The sequence below is a fragment of the Xiphophorus hellerii genome, chromosome 14 (assembly GCF_003331165.1).
Source record: "Xiphophorus hellerii strain 12219 chromosome 14, Xiphophorus_hellerii-4.1, whole genome shotgun sequence".
Lineage (NCBI taxonomy): Eukaryota > Metazoa > Chordata > Actinopteri > Cyprinodontiformes > Poeciliidae > Xiphophorus > Xiphophorus hellerii.
In genome coordinates, this window is record NC_045685.1 from 11087397 (window position 1) to 11110697 (window position 23301).

At 38.8% G+C, this 23301-nt stretch overlaps 1 protein-coding gene across 2 annotated transcripts in view; it reads right to left on the reverse strand.

Moving 5' to 3' along the window:
• The window catches only part of svep1 (sushi, von Willebrand factor type A, EGF and pentraxin domain containing 1), a 101661-nt gene that overhangs the window by 62601 nt on the left and 15759 nt on the right, over positions 1-23301 (reverse strand). For both annotated transcript variants that reach the window (XM_032584336.1, XM_032584334.1), the window contains exons 2-3: positions 6139-6394; positions 4823-4999 (exon numbers count right to left, since the gene is read on the reverse strand). In XM_032584336.1, the coding sequence (XP_032440227.1) occupies positions 4823-4999; positions 6139-6394 (433 nt within the window). The remainder of the gene's footprint in view (positions 1-4822; positions 5000-6138; positions 6395-23301) is intronic.

Here is a 23301-nt window from a genome sequence, read left to right on the forward strand (position 1 = left end):
AAGCGACTTGAGCTGCAAAGCGTCCAGAGCTGTGATAACTTGTGACATGTGGAGATTGGCCACATTCCGTTACAAAAACAACCTCTTTGCTTTGTGGCTTTCTGTGTTTTTGTTTTGACTACGAACCGAATCTTACAGCCAAGTATCAGGATAAAAAGACTGGAAGCAGATATGTGATGATTACATTCACTGATTTTCATCGCTTTTTAAACTTCCTGTTCTAGAAATCCGTTAATTCACATCCCAAATCTCCACAGAGCCGATTCGTGGAGTGCGTCCCGTCCTTGACGACAGACAGTCGAGTCCCTCCACAGTCAGACGGATGTTGTTCTGCGCCGGGTCGAGTCAAAGCTTAATGCTGCCACGTGTCTCCACAAGGGATTAAGAGGGTTTCATTAACTTGATAACCATTTTTGCTGTTTAGCATCTCTGCAAACATTAGCTCGGCTGCAACAACAACATTCCAGTCAGAAGTCAATATCCTGAAAAAGGATAAATAATCTAAGGATCTTTCTTCATTTCCAGGTCACACACACGTCCAGCAGCGATTCAGGGAAACACAATCTGCCCAGAGGAAAACACCAGTGAACTCAAACCTTCAAAGATTTTTGTAAACGCAACTGTTTATTCAGTGTCATCCTAATGATTTCAGCTGAATTTATGCCAAATTATATTTTATAATTAGTTTTTTATGTCTAAAGTAATAAAATTCAATGTTGATGGCATTTAACACATTTACCTTTGACCATACTTAAAAAATGTTTTCTAAAATATACCGTGCACAAATTTTAAATCTAATTTTTTACATTTTACTTCTGTAAAATGAGCAAGACACTTTATTACTTTTAAAGTGGTCTAGATAAATATTCTCTCAGGTATTTTAGAGTTTCATGGTTTTTGGCTGCTTCTCATTTGCTTCATGGCCAACGACTGAATCTGTACAAGAAAAACAAACAAGTGGAGGACAAAAGAAGACATGCAAATCAAAAACATTTTGGTTTTAAAGTCAGGGCTTTAAAAGGACAGAAAAAACTCCAGTGAAAACTTGACATAGTCCCATGAGATAATATATTCTTAAAATGATCTGTATACCTATTTTCCAGCTAATAGATCTTTGGGAACTTGTTGAAGCTAAAATAGCATTTTTATCTTTTTGTTCCACTCAGAGATTAAACCAAAGGAATGAGATGAAATCATGCCTATGTGCTTAAAACAAAGTGCATAATGATCTACTCTACACATGTTCCAAAGCACCAAAAGAAAGACTCGAGACTTTTGCACAGTTCTACGAGTCTCCAAAAGTTAAAAAGAACAGTTTTCTCATAAAATGTTATTTTCTGACCCTAATCCTCTGGGCATACCGACCCACATGATTTAAACGTTTTCTGCTTCAACACACCTGGTTTAATTTCATAAATCTTTATCAGCTTGTGTGTGCAACATGATAAAATGCTCTAAATAATTCACGCTTTTAAATTAGTTGTGAAGCAGCCAACTAACTAAATCATAAAAGACAGCACAATCCATGGACCTGGATTAGGAAAACATTTGTATACGGACCAGTAAGCTTCAAGAAAAAAACTTGACTTTATTAAAGGTTAGAAGGTTAACATGACCTAAGAAAGCAATAAAAATTAGCTTATGTTCATTGTGTTCTGTTAAATAAAGACAAGCCAATTTTAAAGTCAGCCAAATAGAAAGGTGAGGTGTGTAACATCAGGATAAAATAGAGCTGACATTTTCATGCCGACCGAAAAAAACACATCGTAAGCCGATAGGTCAGCCTGGGTCAGCCTCAACTTACGAATGTATTTCTTCCATTCTTTCCCTTTCATTCTCCGTTCATCTCGAGGAGAACAAGCCTTTGCTGGACCATGCTAACACAGTCCAGAGCTGCTGTCATGCTCTACAGCTACAGAAGAGGCTGATAAGCCAGAAAGTGTGACAGGAGGAAAGCATGTTGCCCTTCTGCAGCCCTCTTAGTCTGTTTACCCACTTCCCCATTCCTCCGCCGATCCCATGCGATACAGATATTGAGGGCTTGCGTTTGGTATTCAAAGGGAAACAACAACATCCGATCCGGCCCGTTAGCGCCAAACTATGCAGGAACTGGGGTCATCGCTCGTTTCTATCTGCCGGGATTCCTGTCGTGTTTTGTGGAAGAGGCTGTTTCCCTTGGCTGACGACAGATTCATAAACAGCAGCGCTGTGCGGTGTAGGGATTTAGATAGCGTTTCCAGCTGAGCCCTTCTGCCAGGGATAATAACGATCCACTGACGGCCTCATAGTTTGGACCCATTATTTTCATATGTGTCACAGACTGAAATATGTTAAATCAAAGTGCAAAAACTCTTAAACTCAAACAACCACTTAAAAAAACACCAACAACTGTAAACCCTTATGATGCCACAGTGACCATCCAGAGTAGATGAAACATTTTATTGCAACATTTACGCTTTTGTCTAATTTTGCAACTATTAGGGCTAAGCTGCGGGAACAGCGTTAATTAGTTCAACGATTATTGCTTCGCCAATCATATAAACAACATCAAAAATGATGCATGAGTCTGTTAAGTGATTTTACATCTTTCTTAATTATGTCCTCCTCTAAATCTAATTGGTTTGGAGCCACTTTTATTTCTAAGACAGCCTTATAACTTGTGTGAGAGTTCATAAAGTCTGTCTTTAGCACATATACGAGGGTGATTTAGATGAGTTAATGAAAACAAAGCTCGCAGTTTGAAGTGTTTTGGCTTGCCAGTGTTTCCAAGCAGTTTCTATAGAGACACATACATCAACACTGGCTGAGGTTAAGGGTGTGTTTCACTTCTGTAACATGAAAGGAGCTACAGACAATCAAGCAACAAGATCACCCCCTCCTCTCCCATGAGATCCGTTATAGTATGTCTGATTGTGAAGGAGCCAGAGGAAGTATCCCTGAGTTGTGGTTAAAGTGCAGCGCTGCATCCTTCCTCTTTCCATCTGAGCCAGCTCTAAAGCCTGACATTAATTAAACCATTAAAACAGATTAATAAGCGGCGGACGCTGCAGATGAGATGAGAATCATGGAAATGTGAGTTTTGCCTCGACGACCCAGATGCCCTTTCATTTGCATTTCATCTTCTTGTGAAGATCTTACTTCTTATGCTGAGTTTTTTTTTTAATGAAATGTTTTGCGTCTAACTTTAAAGTTGAAAGCAACTGAGCTAAAAGAGAAATCCAGAATGCAAACACAGAATATTTTAGATCACACTTCTGGTACCGGAGTTCTCTCAGGAGGAGAGACGGGAGAGGATAATTACAAGTCGTTAACCCCTCCACATGTCTATTTTGTAAGATGGAGTAGCTGTCTAAATGACTGAGGCCTAATGCAGCAATTAGCTCCTATAAACACAGACACCGAGAGCAGCCAGTACATCTGCTAGCTCTTCTGTTCTCCAACACTCACAGACGACTCTAATCCTTGGTGAATTCGCTGATTGCACATTCAGTAAAAATAACACATTAACCCCTAACCTTAAAATCACAAGACAGAGTCAGATTGCACCAGGAAAGGTGGAGATTATCAAACCAAAAGTGAACAGAATGTAAATTGTGTGAAAACTTCAGATAGTAAAAAAAAAGTTCAACTTTATTTTCCCTGCAGCTATTTTAAGTTACTTTTAGCAAAGATGTCTTCATAGGCTGCAGCAGTTGTCCTAATAACTTAAAGCATTTGACTTGTTCTTTGATTTTCACTGAAACATTTAAATGCTGTTAAAATTTAAAGATCCTATTTAAAAATAGGATCAATTATCTGTGAGAAAAATGAATTATAGAATATATTCAAACAAGATGGTGGATTTAGACTTAATTATTCAGACACATTTCTTCTGTATTAACTGAACTTGTACTTTAATCTGTAAAAAAAAAAGTAGTTTATGCTTTCTACGTCATTAACCTGAAAAATTCAGTTTGATGTTTTTATAGTGCAAATTAACAACAAATGTCATCTCGAGGTACTTCATAAAAAACATAAAAGATAAAAAATTGCTTAACTGGTGTTGCTACCTTTGCAACAGCCCCTCATACCAAACATCCATCATTGAAATATACTGCAACAGGCAAACGATTTTTAGTTTTTGAACGTCTTAAGTTCAAAAACCTAAGACGTACTCATGTAAAGGCAGTCACGATCACACACGTGCAGACGCTAGTCTCTGCTGCAGCCATGACAGCCTTTTATCTAAAATAAAGTCATTAAGTAGGATGCCCCTGAACATTGGCAGCATAAATAAGCAGTAGGAGGGAGCACTGCCCTAAAAGTCAGGGCTCTTTGGCAACACATGAAACAGATACTTTGGTTCATAAATGGGTCTGTATGACAGTGAAGCAATAAGAAGTTGTAAAATGACAGCCGCCTTTGTTTTGGTGCCTTTATTAACCAAAGACATTATTGTCTAAGCTGTGATTTAAAGAAGAGCAGATTATGATGAGTTCTGCTGGGAATCAGAGTCAAAGGTGAACAGAGGCAAACACTGCCTAAAACATCAAAAACACAAAACATAAGAACATTGTTTCTCCTGCCCTGTTACTGGATTTGTTAAACATAATTTGTTCTCTGAACACCTAAGCAGACAGGATGCACATTTAACTCTAATTCTCAAAACATTTAACAGCCTTTTGCCTGGCTCAATACACTCGTTTGGTCTTGCTGTGATCCCAGCAACACCTTCTTTTTGCAACCAAAAACAGGCAAAAGAAGAATTTTAAGACTTGTGAGGCGGTTTGAGAACACTAAACTTGTTGGTATGAATGACTGACAGATTGGTAGAATTACCCACCTGTACATTCGTGCTTCAGACCCTTGCCGTAGTATCCCTTCTCACAGATGCAGTCGTACTGTCCAGTGTGCATACCGCACTTACAGCTGGCCATCACGTCGCAGCAGTCCTTGCCCTCATCACACAGGGAGGAGCAGCGGGAAAGGTCCTCCTGGATGTAGCTCCCTGTTGGAAGGTCTGGAGGTGAAAACAAGTGCAAGTTTATAGCAAAAACTTATGAAGTTTCATGATAATAAGAGTTTATCATAACATCCTTCAAGAAGAAAGAAAAAACTAAATAACAACCAACTGACAATAAAAGGGAATTTGCCTGCAAAAATAAAGAGAAATTGGCAATAATTACAATGTTTCCATCACACTAAACTGCAACTTTCTGAGGGGAAATAATCTCACTTTTAAGTCTCAGCACATACAAAACGTGGCCATTTAATGGGAGTTGTGTCAAAACTGTCATGACAAAGAAAAAGAGAATTAAACATACTGATACAAATAAGTCTAAGTTTCCTTATTTGTTAGAGAAACTGTTGAAATGATAAGACAGTGGCAGCTTCTCTAATAATCTATTTATAATGTGGCTGTCTGCTTTGAATGATGGAGTATGTTAAACTTTAATTTCCTCCAACTTTCACTCGTTCTACCAACCTTTCCTGACGCATCTGGAATTACATCTGGAATTTCACTGTATGGAGAAACACACACCTCGTCTACCTGCACGCACATGCACGTGATTTACAGCTCCCTCCAAACTTAGCATGCCCTCGGCTGGGATGTTTTATGGAGCTAGCATGGCCTTTAAAGCCATGAGCAAACCCATTTTTAACCACATTACAGAAAGTTCTTTCCTACTGTGAGAAAATGGATTTGCTTTTTGATGTATGGAAGTGAGCTCTGATGGTTATTGGCGAAACAAAACAGAAGAAAGTATCTGCCCTACATATGTTGTCAGATTGGGAATGAAATATTACTCCATTCCTTTTAAATGAGGACTGGATGTTACCAGGGTTTAAAAAAATAGGTGCAATAAAAAAAGAGATTGCTTTAGGTCAAATGGTGATGGGAATATTAAAGCTTCAAAGGAGAAGATATTAGCTTGGCTTCTGTTTGCCAAAATCTTAGCTACCTTTTGACCTAAAGTTTCAGATTTTTTCTAAGTCTCATATATTTTCTGGTTGCCTACATAAAGGTATATATATTACATAAAGGTGTGCAGTTCCATTAGGTGTAAAGTTCGCTATAAAATAGACAAACGAAACCAATAAACGTTAAAAATGAACCCCTCTTGTTGCTTCCTTCATGCAGAGCCTTCCTTCATGTACCTTCATGCAGAGCCCGGCGAGCAAGCGCCTCAAACTCAGCGAAGTTGTGCACCAGGTAGCAGTGCTGGTCCTTGGGTTGAGAGGCCATGTCGTGCAGCTCCCTGATGTTTCCCTGCCAGATGCCCAGAGTGAAGATCTCAACGCCTCGCTCTCTGAGAGCGGCCGCCACCGGTCGAGGGTCGCCCCCGTTAGAGTAGCCGTCAGTGATGAGGAAGATTGCCTTGGTAGCGTTCCCGCGGGAGTTACGGAGAATTTGCTGTTAGAAAAGAAGATATTTACAGTTATTATGCATCCAACTTTTTAATAGCACAACAAGCTTCTTGCAAGCTTTATGTCACTCTTGTATGTTTTAGGTTATGTAAAGAAAGAATATAAAGAATATATAAGAATCCAAAATACCCCTTTCAGATTTCTTAATGATCTCCTTCAAATGTTTCAAAAATGTACACAACATTGCACTTGCACTGGAGATATTGTCAAAATGATGTTTAAGATAATATAGTCTTTGCTGTCACTGCATATGTCATAGGTCTGACTGTTCAGACACACATCCCGCACACTGCTGCCAACATCGCCCCAACTTTAGTGACCTGACTAAATCGGATACAAAAGAACGTCACACATGACCACTAACAACAGCCCATATTTCTATGGTTCCAAAAAACCCTACATCAGCATCGCAGCCAGCAAGGGAAGGATGGGAAGAGGGAGCAGAAAACGGGAGCAAGCTCTACCATTGTAATTATTTCTCCAACAGACTGTGCAGCTGCTCGCCAGTGGTCTGAAACCACTGGCGAACACAGAGTTTGCAGGCCAGGCTCTTGCGTACGCCCCAGACACCAGCTACAGTTCTCAAACTAACTTTAGCCAGCATTTACGATCCACCACATACAATTAGAAAAAAACATTAGTCAGAGGAACATATCTTTATTTTCTCTGAAGAATAAAGAAACAACACAACTTCCTGCCAGCATTACTCGAGAGTGAGCGAGCATGGGGGTTTTGGACTGCTCCAAAAGTGTTTTTAAGTGACGTTAGAGAAAACTCGGGGAATAATGGACGACAAAATATGAAAAGCAAAAGCAGCCAAGGCGAAGTCAGAACGACATCAATCCACCTACAGACTTACTTAAACATAATCAAACATGAAGGACCTTTTATTCTCCATCCAAGAAGGGGACAATATCTCTAGATGACGGAGCATTACAGCTGAAGAGAGCGAAGACATGCAAGGGTGTGACCACAGACAGAATGAAACGGGAGACAAGGCAGAGAAAAGCTCTGAACTTTATTGTCCAACTGGCTGCAATTGCAGCAGCTTTGGCAGGAGTACTATAATTAAAGAGCTTGTGAAGAAAAAAAGAGGATGGAAAGAGAACAGACAAAAACGGGGAAAGCTCCAGGTTGTCTGCTGTTCTGGTTGTCAGACTGGAGATGCTGACTACACCCAACTCCACCATGAAAAGCTTCTACTGTCTTTGCTCCATTCTGACTAATAGCAACAGTTGTAATTTTTTCTGTACAAGCAGCGGGAGTTCATGAATGAAGGCTGCTTTAAATGAGCCTCTTCTTTCACCTTCCAACCATTGAAAATGGAGGAAGTCAACCGAGATCCTGGAGTCTCAAACAAAGAATGAGACCTAGTCTTTCTATTCTGTGCAGCAGACTTGAGTCACCAACTCAACACATCAAGAAACAGAAAGACTGCACGAAACCTTAACGCAAGAGAGAACTTGTTATTTGTGCCTCCCTTTTTAATACCACCTCAAAAACAATAAAAACTGTTTTGACTTTGTAAACATGTTTGGCTGCTATTTTATTGTTTACCTTCTTTTTTCCTAAAAAGTGGCATTGGGTCACAGTGGTTTGTGAGTTAGCCTTGAGTCAGTGGCTGCTGTGAGAGACCGTAGAGACGATACCATGCGGAGCATGCCCACTAATAATAGCCTCCCGAACAGCCGTGGCATATTTCAGGTCAGAGTATTAACATAAAGGTGGCCACAGATGCCAGCGTGTGGGAACGCACTGCACTTCTCAGAAACACTCAGGGCGCACCTTATCATTCACGGCACAAAAAGACGAAGCGGAAAATCACATATGCTGCAAACAGCAACGGCTGATAAGAGAAATACATTTTGCAAGTATTGTGGCATACCAGGTCCTTTAACACAGAAAAAGAAAAATCTTGATTTAAAGATCTGTTTCCTGAGAAGTGAATGAACAACTATAAATACAAGCCTCAAGGATTTTTGGCCATCAAAGCGTCAAGTTAAAACAAAAAGGGATCCATCGTAAAGTTTATTTTTTTAACCCATTTATTCTTGATGAGCACTGCATTTTAAAATAAAAATGATACGGTGCCTGGATTTTCCACATTTCGTCACATTACAACTACTTTTATGTATTTTATTGGGATTTTGGTTGATAGGTCAACACTATATTGTGTCTACTAGAACCAGTTCTCTTTAAATATCATCAGGATGGTAAATAGAGTCCAGAACTTTAATCTCAGTGTGAATCCAGCTGTTCTCTGGAGGCCTCAGAAGTTAGCATTAGCTTAAACCAAAACAATATCTGAAAATTAGTAAGTGTGAGGTAAGAGGAAAACCCACAATAACATGACCATCCATTTAAGCTAAGGTCTTTTGTAACTCTTGAGGAGATGCAGAGACCGAAGGCTCAGGTGGGATCTACTCACAGGACAACCGTTACTTACATGCTCTACAAAAACGTGGTTTCTATGTCAGAGTAGTAAGAAGAAAGTCACTGCATCCAGTTTGCCACATTGGGAACACAGCAGAATTTGATGTGATCGGTTGAGTCCAAAACTGAATTTTAAAACTCCTCATCTAGCCCTTAAACTCTGTTACAAGACTTAAGAGTAGGAGACTGATCGTGATCTCTTTTACAAAAATAATCTTAAAGAAATGCACCAAGTTGATATACATGCCAAAAGTCTTGCTGCAGAAGCTTTTATTATGCATTTGTGTTACTCTGCCACATCCAATTTTATAAAGGCTACCAAAAACTATGGAGGATGCAAAGTGACAAAATGTGAAGAAGTACAAGTGGGGGGAATATATGTAAAAGGCACTGGAATATTTCTCAAGCGCTTTTAAAGTCTAGACAACATGTATGATATATAGGTTAAAGAAAGTGACTTATTTTGAATTCTGCAGGAATTTGACACGTCCTGAAAGGCTTTACGTCGACAGTTTGGGTTTAAAAATGACATAATCAATGACGGGACAGTTCGGGTCTAAGTGGCTTGGGTCCAGCAACATCTATCAAGGAAGCAATGACAGCACAGGGACCGGCCGGCCAGGAGGAAACACTGGTAACCGGATTCTCCTCTGTTCCAAAACGCCCTCACACTCTGGCAGGAAGCAACCGAGAGATGAGCCGACCATATGTCGAGGCAGGGATTTCTCCATTATGCTGCACGGGAAAACTTACATTGAGCACGGAAATACATTCAAACTCATACAGTCAGCGATGAAAATACCTGCTGAGAATATCATCTACATTTGGTGGAGGTTTCCTTGCCTTATCAGAAATTATTTTTTTCCCTCTCCAGATGTTTTTACAGACTACAAAGTTGCAGTTTTATCTTTTGGTGTTATCTGCTGTAAAAGCAAGTGAAAGACTCAAGTTAAAGCAAGAAACTGATATCATGTGCTGCCACTCTTCTTACACCTACACTAACAAAAACAAAAGTGTAAGACCCAAACCAGTCCAGAATAAAAAACTAAATGCAAGATGATAAAGCTAAAAAAAACAAAAAACAACAACACAGGACTGATAGAGTCTAATCAAAAGCAGAATTTTGCCAGGATTAGGATTGAAGCTAATGACACTCATGTGGATATCTGGGATCTCTTCAGCCTCTGCTGGTATGCAGCTTGTTTTCTTCTTGGCTGTGCGTCAGAATAATTATTGTGTCGTGGTCTAAAAAGTCCCTCTGTTCAGCAACCGCAGAAAAGAAATGGAGATTCCATTTGAATGAGAGTTTCCATAATATTTTTCACAAGATATAAATTAAAGAAGTCAATAACGGGTCCAAATATCATTCAGCGGCATCGCCACTGGCCAAATCCATCACGATGATATTCATAAGCATGAGAAAATAAAGGAAATCCATGATATGTAAAAAAATATATAGTTTGTGGAGAAGCCAAACAGGCAAACAGATCAGTTCAATCCTTACTGGCTGGTACAAACTGGCTGGAGTTGGTACAAACTTTGTCGTACCCCCAGGGAAGCAGGTTGATAGAGGCCTGAGCTGCAGAAGATCTAAATATTGGACTCAAAACATTGAATTATTGATTTAATGTGTTGTGAGGATGCTCAGCTTTGTCCATGAAGTTTTTCATTTTTATGAAGTATTGGTCTTTCCACAATGAGCTCAAGAAATTCCTCAAAGTCCCCAGACTGCAGCCGGCCGTCTAGTTATTTCATAACCCAAAAATCACAGTGAAAACACATTTTAGATGGAGAAACAAAGAAGAAAACAACCAGAAAATCTGACTGGAATACACACTATTTACTTTACTTTCATTATTAGACTATTACTGATTATTGTAAGATTTAGTACTTTTTTCATATTGTGCCATCTCTGGCAATATCCACCTTTAACTTTAAATAAATAGAAGAACTGATATTCAATTACAGAATAGATGTTTGTCTGATTAGAAGCAGGCATCTGATTGCATTCGGCAGAAGAAATTATAAAAGTTTTGACACCTTGAGGAGCTGCTGATGGAGGCACGGAGCTAATCAAAGGCTTCTGCATGCAGAGAGCCATCCTGGATCCAGACCCGACATCGGCACCACGCTGAGGTCCTCCCATCAGCTGCTCCTCTGGCTTTGATCGCGGCTCATTGACTATTCATTTATTATAACGCACCAGAAAACCAGAATCCAAACATGGAACAGCTAAATCTAGCCAGTGATATGAAATAAAAACTGATTTATTTTGTACGCCGGTTAAAAAGTGAAAAGCAATCACAATCAAGTGCTTTTCTTGTATTCTTTCCTGATTTTGATTGAGAAAAACTACAGGTTTAAATACAATGCATGTTTGGCCTTAAAACTTTACTTAAAGGGACTCCATGCAGGAGAAAAAAGTAAATGAGGGTTAATCCGTTTGGAAAGTTTTCTTCCCGTCAGTCGCAAGTTGGATGGCTTGTTTGGACAGGCTATCTGCTCTTGGCTTGGGTGGCAAGAATAACAAAACTCCTGCTGGGGCCCAACAGAACAACATACATGCACAGCTACAGACGCAACGCTAGACATTATTCAGCAACAATTTAGGATAATTCAAGATAGTCAAGGCCATTTTCAATTAATTTAGATTTTTCCCAACTACCCCTATATGTTGCACACTATCTTAGCAGCTAATTCTTTATGCTAAGTGCTGTCAAGTCTGAGATATTTTGAATTTTGCACCTTTTTTCTAGATCAGCTGCTGTAAGTTTCCCTTTAAGCTTTAGTTCCATTTGTTCCACGCAATACCATCTCGGTTTCACTCCGTTAGGTTCAGAAAACTTTCCATGCTTAAGTTTTCCTCAGTATGGAGCCATGAGACTGACACTTTCAGGGTTTCCACTCTCAGCTGGCCACCCAGATGGGGATAGTTGATGCCTTTAAAATAAACCTGCAAATTAGAACTGACTGATTTTCAACTTCTTAACATGTTGGGTAATAAGGTAGCAAAAATACTATCCAATAGTTTTAATACATGCAGCTTTCTGTATTATTAGTGGCTGTCAGTTTGTAAATCAGGAAACGTCATGCATAAGTCATCGCTCTAAAATCCACACTGACATATGTTTTGTTTTTAAATTTGGTACGACATGTTCTGGAGGGTGGCTTACAGTAATGCATGCAAAGTTTGACATTAGCAAAAAATAAAATAGGCTCATCTGTGATTTATTTGTATGCAGCGGAAATAAAGCCAAGTCATGTGTTTGCCTGTTACTGAGTAGCTGTGAAGATAAACAAAGTGAGAGTCATTTACCTGATGACTTCTGTTTAATTACAGAGAAATTAAACTACCGGTACACTGCGTCTGTGCGCTCCATCTGTCTCACTGCAGATGGTTTTACTCTTACTGCTTTTTTTTACAGATACCAGTAAAACAGTAAAGATTAGAAATACCTGACTCACTCAGACAGTTTACAGCTATGGGAAGAAAAGATAAAATGAACTGAATCTCAGTCAGCTTTTTAAGTGTTGTGACAACAAAACAGAATCTTTTCACCGCTTTGCAGGTGTAGGCTGCTTCTCTCTTTTCTTTCCAATTCTCAAAAAGAATCCAGAGGTTTGAACTTGAGATGCTGTCAGTATTTCTGTATTTTGAACAACAGTTTTTCTGCCAGGAGGAGTCATTTACCACTGTGGTGAACTGCCACAGTTCACCACAGCGTCGTGCATTTAAATCTGGTAGGTTAGGATTTCAAGATATCTCCAAGCTACTGCTCTCATTTCTTTCTCGTGTCTGAATCTTCCATGTTGTTTAAATCAATATATAATTCTTCACTTTACAACTCGCATCCAAACAGGAGACATTAATAATTAACATTTCTCTTGCGCTATAAAATGAATCCCAGTGTCAATATTTCATCATTCTTCACCAGCTATTCTGTATATCAGCTGCTCTTTTTCTTCTTTAATGCTTTTTTATTTTATTTGAAAAGAAAATGAATATAACAGAGTGATGAGCCTGAAGAAAATTGAAAAGAAAAAGTTGTAAAAATTATGAATTTCCTTTTAAAAAAAAGAAGAGATTATAAGTGGAAAGTCCCATGGCTACACCTCTATTAAACAAGAGGCATTGGGTGACGATCACAAAGCTTATTTCTTTCATTGTCAGCCTTTAAACATAGGGACGTTAAACCATCTCAACTCAGTTGCTATGGTAATAACCATCGATTCTGGTCTGGTCTTTTTGTTTGTTTATTTTTGCCATTATAAGATTATTTAAATCTTTCTTTTTAACAGAAGATGGCTTGATTTCTGATACTAATGTAGCTGTACAGCTCCCAAGTTTTGTTCTGTTTTTCTACAAACAAATCAGTGGAGACAACAGCATCCATTTTGCTCCATAATACCTAAATACTGTGACATTTTGTGTCTGACTGACAGCTGCTAGGTTCTGCAGACTCCATCTTACACCATGTGAGCTTTGAGACACTGAACAGACCTGAAATGTTGACGGCACACATCCAATAATTTCCTCCATGAAAAACACTGGATTAGTGATTTGCAGAGATGCGTGGATTTAGCAGAGAAAAAATATGCATACTTGTATTTCTCCTTTTGCACATCAATCAAAACACTTATGATTACTTATTGCAAAACCACAAAACATTTTCGACATTACATAAGCAACACAACATAGATTAATTGTCAACCTGTCTGGAGTGTGTTTGCACAAAATGTTAGGAAGGGAAAACTGTTCCTGGAAAAAGTAAGACATTAAAGGAAATTGCCCCAAATTTGGCAACCACCGAGTTGCCTCATGCTACCCAACAATTTAAAGGTTTTCATTAAGGTTTGCTTGTACATTACAAATTCATGAAGAAGAGAGAGAAAAAAAGAGACACACAAATGACAAGTGTGACAAAGTAGAGTTGAGTTAGAGAGTGTGGACAATCGGTCAATTACCCGACAAAATGGCTGGAAAACTGTGTACGTTACCTTGACAGGTTCTGCCACAACATCATTTATCAAACTCAACTGAACAAGAAGCGGCAAGAGAGAAAGAAAGATGCCAAGAAAAGGAGGGGGGCTAATTTTCCCGTGACGCCAAAAGTAAAGGCTATCTTAGCTGGCTCATTTCATAATTCTTAGGTTTCACAGTCTCAGTCTGGTGTGTTGGGAGAAAAAAAGACAAGAAAAAACATTTTCAGTAGTGAAGCGTGTACCATGTAAAAGAGGTTGGGCACATTTATTTGGTCAGAAAGACTTGTTGGTCTCTCAGGTTTCTTTGGTTTTAACATGCTTCATTTATTTCCTGTGCTTGATAGATGTAATATTATTATCAGATGCAGGCATTGAGCAAATATGGAAATATTTACTATTAGGCTGCACATCTGCTTGTGTTTTTTATGAGATTTGACATGGATCCTAATCCATCCAAAAGCTGCAAAAGGAGTTTAGGAGGAGCTTCATCACATGAAGTCATTCTCCTCTTCAAACAAGTGAGAAACTTTGGTGACTATTTGTATAGCAAGACCCACCAGGCAAAAGGAAAGATTTGGTCTGCAGCATTAGCTAACACCTAAAAACCATGTGAAGATGCAACATTTCAGTTCCGCTGATAAGGCTATGAGCTCAAACCAAAGCTACAAGTTTAACTTACTGACTGAGACATACTCCACAACCAGAACAATGGAGGCATTTTCAATCAATCAATCAATCAAATTTTATTTGTATAGCACATTTCAGCAGCAAGGCATTTCAAAGTGCTTTACATCATTACAAACACAAAAACACAATGCAATATAGAATCAATAATCAAAACACAGCATTAAGTCAAGTTAAATTTGTAATTGATTACATTTCAAATACAATCCTAAACAGGTGAGTTTTAAGTCTAGATTTAAAGAAAGTCAGTGTTTTAGCTGTTTTACAGTTTTCTGGAAGTTTGTTCCAAATTTGTGGTGCATAGATGCTGAAAGCTGCTTCTCCTCGTTTGGTTCTGGTTCTGGGGATGCAGAGCAGACCAGAACCAGAAGACCTGAGAGGTCTGGAAGGTTGATACAATAAAAGCAGATCTTTAATGTATTGTGGTGCTAAGCCGTTCAGTGATTTGTAAACTAACAGTATTTTAAAGTCTATTCTTTGAGCTACAGGGAGCCAGTGTAGGGAAATACTGGATCTTTGGATCAAGTAATCTCAACCTAATTTAGTCAACATGAACCCACACAGGTCTTTTTACGTGGCTAAGAGGTCAATTTTAGTTTTAGATCAGAGATGGCCAAGATCTGTCCTTGAGCGCTACAATCCAGCAATTCTTCAATGCATCCCTTGTCCAGCACACAGTAGTTCTCCAAGTCTGGACTTTATGGTCCACCTTATTAAATGAATATTTATTATTTATGTACAAAATGACAAGTCATCAGTACCTCTTAAAATACAAAATGACCAACTTTTCGTGCTTATCAATGTTTTTGCTGATCATAGGGTAACATCAGACTTTAAAGGTTCCATATTTACCACTTATTTATTTCCACCATTCAGGATAAATGCATTCAGTAGACGTCCTTACTCTGGTTTGGTCGTGACAATCACTTTCCCTTGAAGTTGGTGGTTTTAGGTTGTTCTCTTTATGTTGATGGACATGGACTTGCTGTTTAAAGGTGATATTCACGGTTTTAGGTTCCAGATCGCGATGAGTTATGTAATATTTGCAACAAAGCATTCATTACCTCACTGCTCAAGCACACAGCAGCCGCCGCACCATCTCCAAGGCTCAATTCAAAGTTTGAAATAAACAATGGCAACAGTGTGATGAAGCATGATCGTGCTCCAGACTGGGGTGCTGAAAGTGCTTATGAAAATGAGTGATTGGCTACTCCACTTGGCATTAAATGTCCATGAAAATTTCACTGCAGACGTGCATCAACAGGAAAATACTCTGATTGTTGCTCGGGCTGCAACCTCGTCTTTCCTACATTTTCCTACTCTCCTGTCAGGTTTGTTGGTCTTGGTATGGCTGTAGGTAAAACTTTCTTTCTAACAGAAAAAATAAGACATTAGCGATTGCAGCATGTATTCATGAAAAGGCTTAACCCATCGAGTGTCTTGTTACCATGTTAGTAGACCAATTACACTAAACTTCACAACATTACAACTGAGCACAACCTAATGAGGTCCAGGAAAGGGGCAAAAATAATTTTAGTGACCTCAACAAGAACAAAAAGCAACAAAAAAAGAAGATAAATTAAATTATATACATAGATGGCTGCCCGTGAAACACTGCATTTAGTGGTTAGTGAATGGAGACTGATTAAAGTATGCCAAATGCTGGAGGATAAGTCTTTTATTGCCTCCTCACAGTGTTTCATAATGAGCCAACTTAAGCCAAGGCTAAAGCATACTTTGTCTCTGCATTTGGAAAACTATCTGGAACAAGACGCTGCATTTGGAAACACAATTACTGGTCTCTGAACTTGAAATCTTACACAATCAGACGTGAGGAATGCTAAAAACTTCACATAAAAAGGCTTAAAATTAACAAAGCAGGACACAAACATGCCTGGGTTGAATCTGCCTGGGTTCATACGGGCGCAGCGGTAATCTGCTTTCAGTCGTTTGCACCAACTGCGACAGACAAACAAGAACACACACTCACTCACTAAAGAAAGCAACCCAGTGGAATCTGGCACTCTCAATCTCCAACCTCAACATAGCAAGTGGTTTACTAATAGACCTGCACGCCTTAGCTCATAAAAACGTGTTATTTAGTTTGCCACTGCTGGCACTTTGAAATACTTTTGGTTTCTTCACATGCCAATCTCCGACGCTTTTGGTAAATTTCAATTTCAAGCTGCCAAAATAAATCCACGTGTTTAAAGGATTTGTGAGATTTGTGTCTTTAATCTCAATGCTGTTAACACAGGGAGGCATAACGGGGTAAAAAGGTTGACAGCGGCGACAGCATGAAAAGAAAGAAAGGCAATCCTTCGCTACAACAAACAAGTATTGTCACCCATCCTTATTAAGATTTTATAAGAAGTACTTTCAAACTGGAAACTGTGAAATGATGCGTCATTATAATCATTATCCTTTCATATAATCTAGCAAACCTCCGCTTGTTCTCAGATCAGTATTCAGGGATTCATTTATTCGACTCCATACTGTTTGGAGAAATTTAGACTATTTGTATAGTATGTCAAAAATATTCAAGAGAAAATATTTTGGAAGTTGAAATATCAAGGTTTGATGCTACTTGACGCCCAGATGATGTTTGAAAGCCAATCTAGGAGTGAGGATTAGTTTCCTTGGCGCTGATTGGCTGTACCTGCAAGAGCAGAGATTAGGAAGGATTTAAATATTAGCTTCTGTGAAAATGCTAAGATGGTTTCCATTATGTGCATTAATGAATATAAATGTATATTTGGTGTTTGAACTAATAAAAATAGATCTAGATAGATTAGCTATCGATGGGGGGCAGTAATCCCCGTGAATACCGGGGGTCCACTGAACTCTGTCATTCCATCAGAACTGTACCGAGACGGGTCGACTTCAACCCACTCAGTCCACATCAACATTATGTTCGAGTCTTTTACTAACTTAGTTCTTTTTGTAATCTCACCTATTACTGGATAACAGCAAGACAAAGTGAGAGATGCTCAAATATCATCTATGCTATTTTTTAATTCGCTCCAATCCTGCCTTTGCTTTAGGGATTTTGAAAAGTTGGTGCATCTGTTTGCTTGTTTGGTACCAATAACTAGGACAAAATTAAAGAAAGTTACATTTTAATGTGAAAAATCTGAAAAAAAGTGGTGTGTTTATGTAATTTATCTTCATACAATAGATGACTTAAGAGCTGACAGTCTCTCTTGAAGGTTGGATTTTATTTACTGGACTCTCTCTCTGTACTCGGCTACAGATCTATTTTCACAACGAACAAAATAAAGAAGGTGCAATGATACTTTTATGGAAATGTTTATTTATACTTCCATCTGTTGGCTTACAGAGCCAGGAAAACTGAGGGTCTTATGTTGCAAAGTTGAAAGGTGGAAATAGTGGCTGACTTATTAAACAGGAAGCAAAAGAAAAACAGAAAAAGAACAGCTGTCAATTACTTATAGATCCTTATTTTATGGTATATTAATCTTACAAGTTTCTAAAAATTCCTCTAACTGGAAGAGAGGAAAGGGGAATACTTGATTTAGAACCACATTTATGTCTTTATTGGAGAAGAAAATAATTTTGCATAATTTACTTGATCAGAGATATACACAAATACCCCTTGACTTTATTCACCTCCTTATCGTTCACGCTAATCGCTGGATTTGGCCGGGGCAAACTCCAGCTTCTGACCACAGAAGTCTTTGCCCTGAGGCCAAGCAGGATACTGCAGCATCCAAAACCACCACATGCTACATACACTGACGTCTGCTGAAAAAATGCTGGGGCATAACTTTGAGGCAGGAAAATTAACCGTGACACTAGAGAAAGGAAAGAAATACTAAAACAGAAATGAAATATGGAGGGGGATTTAGTTTTTAGAGCACTTGAAGTTTTCCACATTTTGCTATCTTTAAGAGCAATTGTAAAGTGCATTCAAATGTTTCCTTCCAGTCATTAGACTACATTATAGTCTTCCACTGGTGTAAAGTAAACCAGTTTCCAAGAATAAAATTAACGAGAAAATAATTTCCTATTTACAAACTCATTTGTGATCTTTATTATAAGTCTAGCTCCTCATCTCCAAGACTTCAAAGCAATGCATCATAAAGTCCAACTGCATCTATTTTGGGTTAATTGGACATAATTAGGAGGGCACAGAGCTGTAGGTATTTGCCATATATTTAAAGTCTATAATAACTCCCTGCAGCTCTAAAAGATAGAGATAATGTAAAGGCAAAAAAAAAGGAAAGTCACAATAACGCTTTAAGGAGTCCAAAAGCACTCCAGCCTTCCTCATTCTAACATGCCAGAGGTTAAGATTCATTGTCATATCTACTGATTTAGCTGCCAAACGAAGTAACTAGAAATGTAGAGGTTTATATGAAGGTTTAGATGTTTTACAGCGACCCAGCCAGAACTTGGAACAGAGAGTAAACGGCTGTGCACTGTTACTCGTCTTCCAACCTGGACAAACTTTATCATTTCTGCCTGAAGCAATAAGGCTGATACAAACACAAGGTGTGCAGAGCTTGTAGAGTAATTTCAAAGAGTAAGCTGGTGCTGCCAAAGGTGTTTAAATTAATTGTTAGGGTGAATAAAGCCCCCCCGATTTCTCATGCAAAATAAATCTCTTTACTTTGGCTTTGCTTTCGTATTGCACAGAGGCGCAATAAAAGAGACAGGTGGTTTGAAAGCTGTAGAATCTCTAATTTAAAAAGATCTTTGCAAGGATCCAAAGATCCTCAAATGTTCTAAAAACTAAGTCCTCCTCCAGAGCAAGGATCTCTGCGACACGCTCAGTCCTTCATGAGCCTGTCTGCACTTCAGCAAGTTGCAGATAAATCCACCGTTTGTCCGCTGACCAGATCACTGCTCTGCCTGAACATCTGTCAGCCCTTTTTCCACAGATAAATGAGGAACAACCAAGATCATCAACACTACTTTCACAACTACCAGAAAAAAATATTAGTAAAGCCAATATGTCTAAAAAAATAAAGTTATATAACAAGAATACATGAGGTACATAGCAATAAAAGATAGCTACGCTTTGTGTTTTTTGTTGGAATTTGGTTTGACCTCAGTTTTATCTTTTTTTGTCTCCAAGGTTGCATCAAATTCAGATTCCCATTCAGAAATCATATCAAATATGCTCTAAAGAATGAAGTTACATTGCATTGGTCCATATTAAAAGACAGAAAAATATAGCAAATTAATTAGAATAATAGGCCTGTCGCGATAAACGATAAATCGATTAATCGTACAATAAATTAAAACTACCGACGTCATTTCAATTATCGGCATTATCGTCTCTTCCGGCCTTTTCCTCTTTCTGTTAATGACACTGAATGAAAAAAGGCTCAACTCCGGTGCTCTCCACTGACCCTCCCTTCCTCGTTTCCTTAGTGTAAAACCCAGCGCACACGACACGATCTTAGAACTGTCGGCCGATTGTCGGCCCATTTTCAAAACCTGACAGATCACACATTAGCCGACAGAAATCCAAGGTATAACGGTTCGATCGGGTTTGTTCCTGCCATGTGGTGTCCAACAATGGGCACAAAATAATGGCTACAAGTCCAGTGAACTAATTTTAAAACCAGGCATTAATCAATGCTTTACTACAATCTACCTGCAATGCATGTGGCTAGTGTCAGCGTAAAGTCCTGACTGAATGAAAATCATTAGAACCTATTTACTTCACGTTAACGAAGAACAGCTGAAAAGTTACCGGTTTCGCTCCAACTCCTCCCCTTGTCATTTCTATATTCTTTGCATGTTGAATAAACATTAATGTTGTTTCCACATATCATCTCCAATGTCCGATGGACTTCGGGTTGCGCCGTGTCAGCTGTTTGGGATTCCCCTCCATAATTTCCCCTCAGAAAAAGGAGAATCCTGGCTTTCTGATTGGCTGCCTGTCACATTCAACAGGCTGCGTTAAGATCCCAGTCGGGAAAAACCCCTGATTTAGATCGGAGCGGCAACGAGGATCTACCGTAACACACCACACAATCTTAGAAAGACCAACGTTTTAAGATTGTTGTAAGGGGAAAAATAGGAGCAAAAAATCATGTAGTGTGAACTATTGCATCAGGTAGTCGATGTGCCCATCTTCTCTATTTAAATCTAATTATTACTGAAGGGCAACATAATATACACACTTCATAATCTGCACTCTTTTGGTTGAATGCAGTATTTATTTACACTTTGGCTTTATGTTGTTTAGGTTTTATTCAAGTACATTTTTTATTAATGAGACTGAGAATCCATTTTGTTTTTGTTTTTGGTTGTTTTGTTGATTTTGTTTACCAGCTCCAGTGTTTAGTGTTCTTTTGAAAATAAAGTGTATCTAACTTTGGCAGGAAATCGCATGCATTATTACATCATTTTCAGTGTAAAAAGGTCTTCAAACAATATTATCGTTTATCGCAATCATTTTTGAGACAATTAATCGTTCAACAAAATTTGCTATCGTGACAGGCCTAGTTATTATTAACACTGGATTCATATTGCAGGCTTTTGTATAGTTTTGAGATCATGCCTTTTGTTGATTCACCTTTTGCTATTGATAATAAAATTTCTTCAGTCTTGGTCATATCTGTTGAGATTTTTTGCCATTCACTATGATTCTGGAGATAATGTCTAAGTTGCAAGTATCTGTAAAAATCTGTTTTTTGTGGATTAAATTCCCTTTGGATTTGTTCAAAAGATTTAATTATTGATCCATTAAAAAGCTGTGCTATAAATACCAGTCCCCCTTTTGTCCATCTCTCAAACCCTGTATCCATAGTAGCTGGGGTAAAATCTGGAATCTTCGCTATTTTTACAATTTTTGATATAGAGTCAGGGAAATAAAATTTCTTTTTTATTCTTGACCAAATGTTAATCGTTTCCTTAATCCAGCAATTTTGAATTTTGAGATTTCTTTGAACCCTCCTTGTTGTAAAGGGCAGTGACTCTAGGGACAGATTTGGGCAGGCTCTTTGCTCCATATATACCCATATTGTCTCTTGATCCTTTGCTAACCATAGAGCTATGGCTCTCAGTTGAGCAGCTAAATAATAATTCTTTAATTCCGGTAAACCTAACCCTCCATTACTCTTTGAGGACTGACGTATTTTAAATTTGATTCTTGCCTTTTTATTTGCCATACAAACCTTGATATTCTTTTATCCATCTCTTTAAAAAAGGAGTTAGGAATGGAAACTGGGAGTGATTGGAATACAAACAGTAGTCTTGGTAATACATTCATTCTGACTGTTTCTACCCTCCCCCCGAGGGTCAGTGGTAGGATCTCCCATCTTTCTAGGTCTTTTATAATTTCCTTCTTCAGTTTCTCATAATTTGCTTTGAATAATTGTGAAGTTCGAGGTGTGATAATTATGCCCAAGTATCTAAATACTTTATCTGTCCATTTGAACTTTACTTTATCTCTTAGCTGTGCTGGGCATTAGCCTGATACCATCATTGCTACTGATTTACTTTCGTTACTCGCATACCCAGAGATATTCCCATATTCTTTAAGGCTTTCTAGTAGAGCTGGTACTGACCGGAGTGGTTCTGTTAGGAGTACGAATAGATCGTCGGCAAACAGTGATATTTTATGTTCCACCCCTCCCTCGTCTCTTATTCCCTGGATTTGTTTATTCTGTCTTATTGCTTCTGCCATCGGTTCAATATTAACCGCGAATAGTAGAGGGCTTAGACAGTCCCCCTGTCTAACTCTTCTCTTGAGATCAAAAAATTCTGAACAGTACCCATTAATTCGAATTCGGGATTTTGGATTTTTATAGATTACTTTCACCCATTCAACAAATTGCTGTGAAAATCCAAATCTCAATAATGTCTGGTATAGAAAACTCCATTTTACCCTGTCAAAAGCCTTTTGGGCATCTAAACTAATTAAAAGGGAGGATAATGATTTAAATTTTGTATATGACATTATATTTAATATTCTTCTAATATTGTTTGCTCCCTGCCTCCCCAGAATAAATCGCATTTGGTCTGGTTTAATCAATTTAGCTATATATTTTTGCATTCTTTTTGCCATTATACTTGTTAGTATTTTTAAATCGTTGCATAATAAGCTCACGGGTCTGTAGCCTTCACACATAGTTGGGTCTTTACCTTCTTTATAGATTACCGATATAATGGCTTCAGACCGTGATTTAGGGGGGTCCCCCTCTGTTAGTGCATAGTTGAATACCTTACATATTGCTGGCGTTAGTTCTTGGCTAAATGTTTTGTAGAATTCCCCTGGCAGTCCATCTGTCCCCGGGGATTTGTTGTTTTTGAGGTTTTTAATAACGATCATAATTTCCTGTGAAGTTATAGGTCGGGTCATTTCCAGCGACTCTTCTTCTGACAAAGTTGGGAGATTAATCTTTTTGAAAAAAGAGGATGTTACATCTTCCTGAGTGTTTTTGTCCGTATTATCATATAGTTTTTTATAGTATTCTGCGAAGGCTTCAGCTATTTCTTTGGGTTGTGTTTTAGTCTGCATTGTTGAGGGGTGTTTTATTTTGGGGACATGTCTATTTATTTGGGCTTTCCTAAGTTGAAATGGCAAAAGGCGACTCGCCCTATTGCCCGACTCAGAGGTCAGTCCTGACTCGGAGGCCGGTCCCAACTCGGCCCCGAGTCAGAGGCCGGCCCCGAGTCAGAGGCCGGTCCCGACTCAGAGGCCGGTCCCGAGTCAGGGGCCGGTCCCGACTCAGAGGCCGGCCCCGAGTCAGGGGCCGGTCCCGAGTCAGAGGCCGGCCCCGAGTCAGGGGCCGGTCCCGAGTCAGAGGCCGG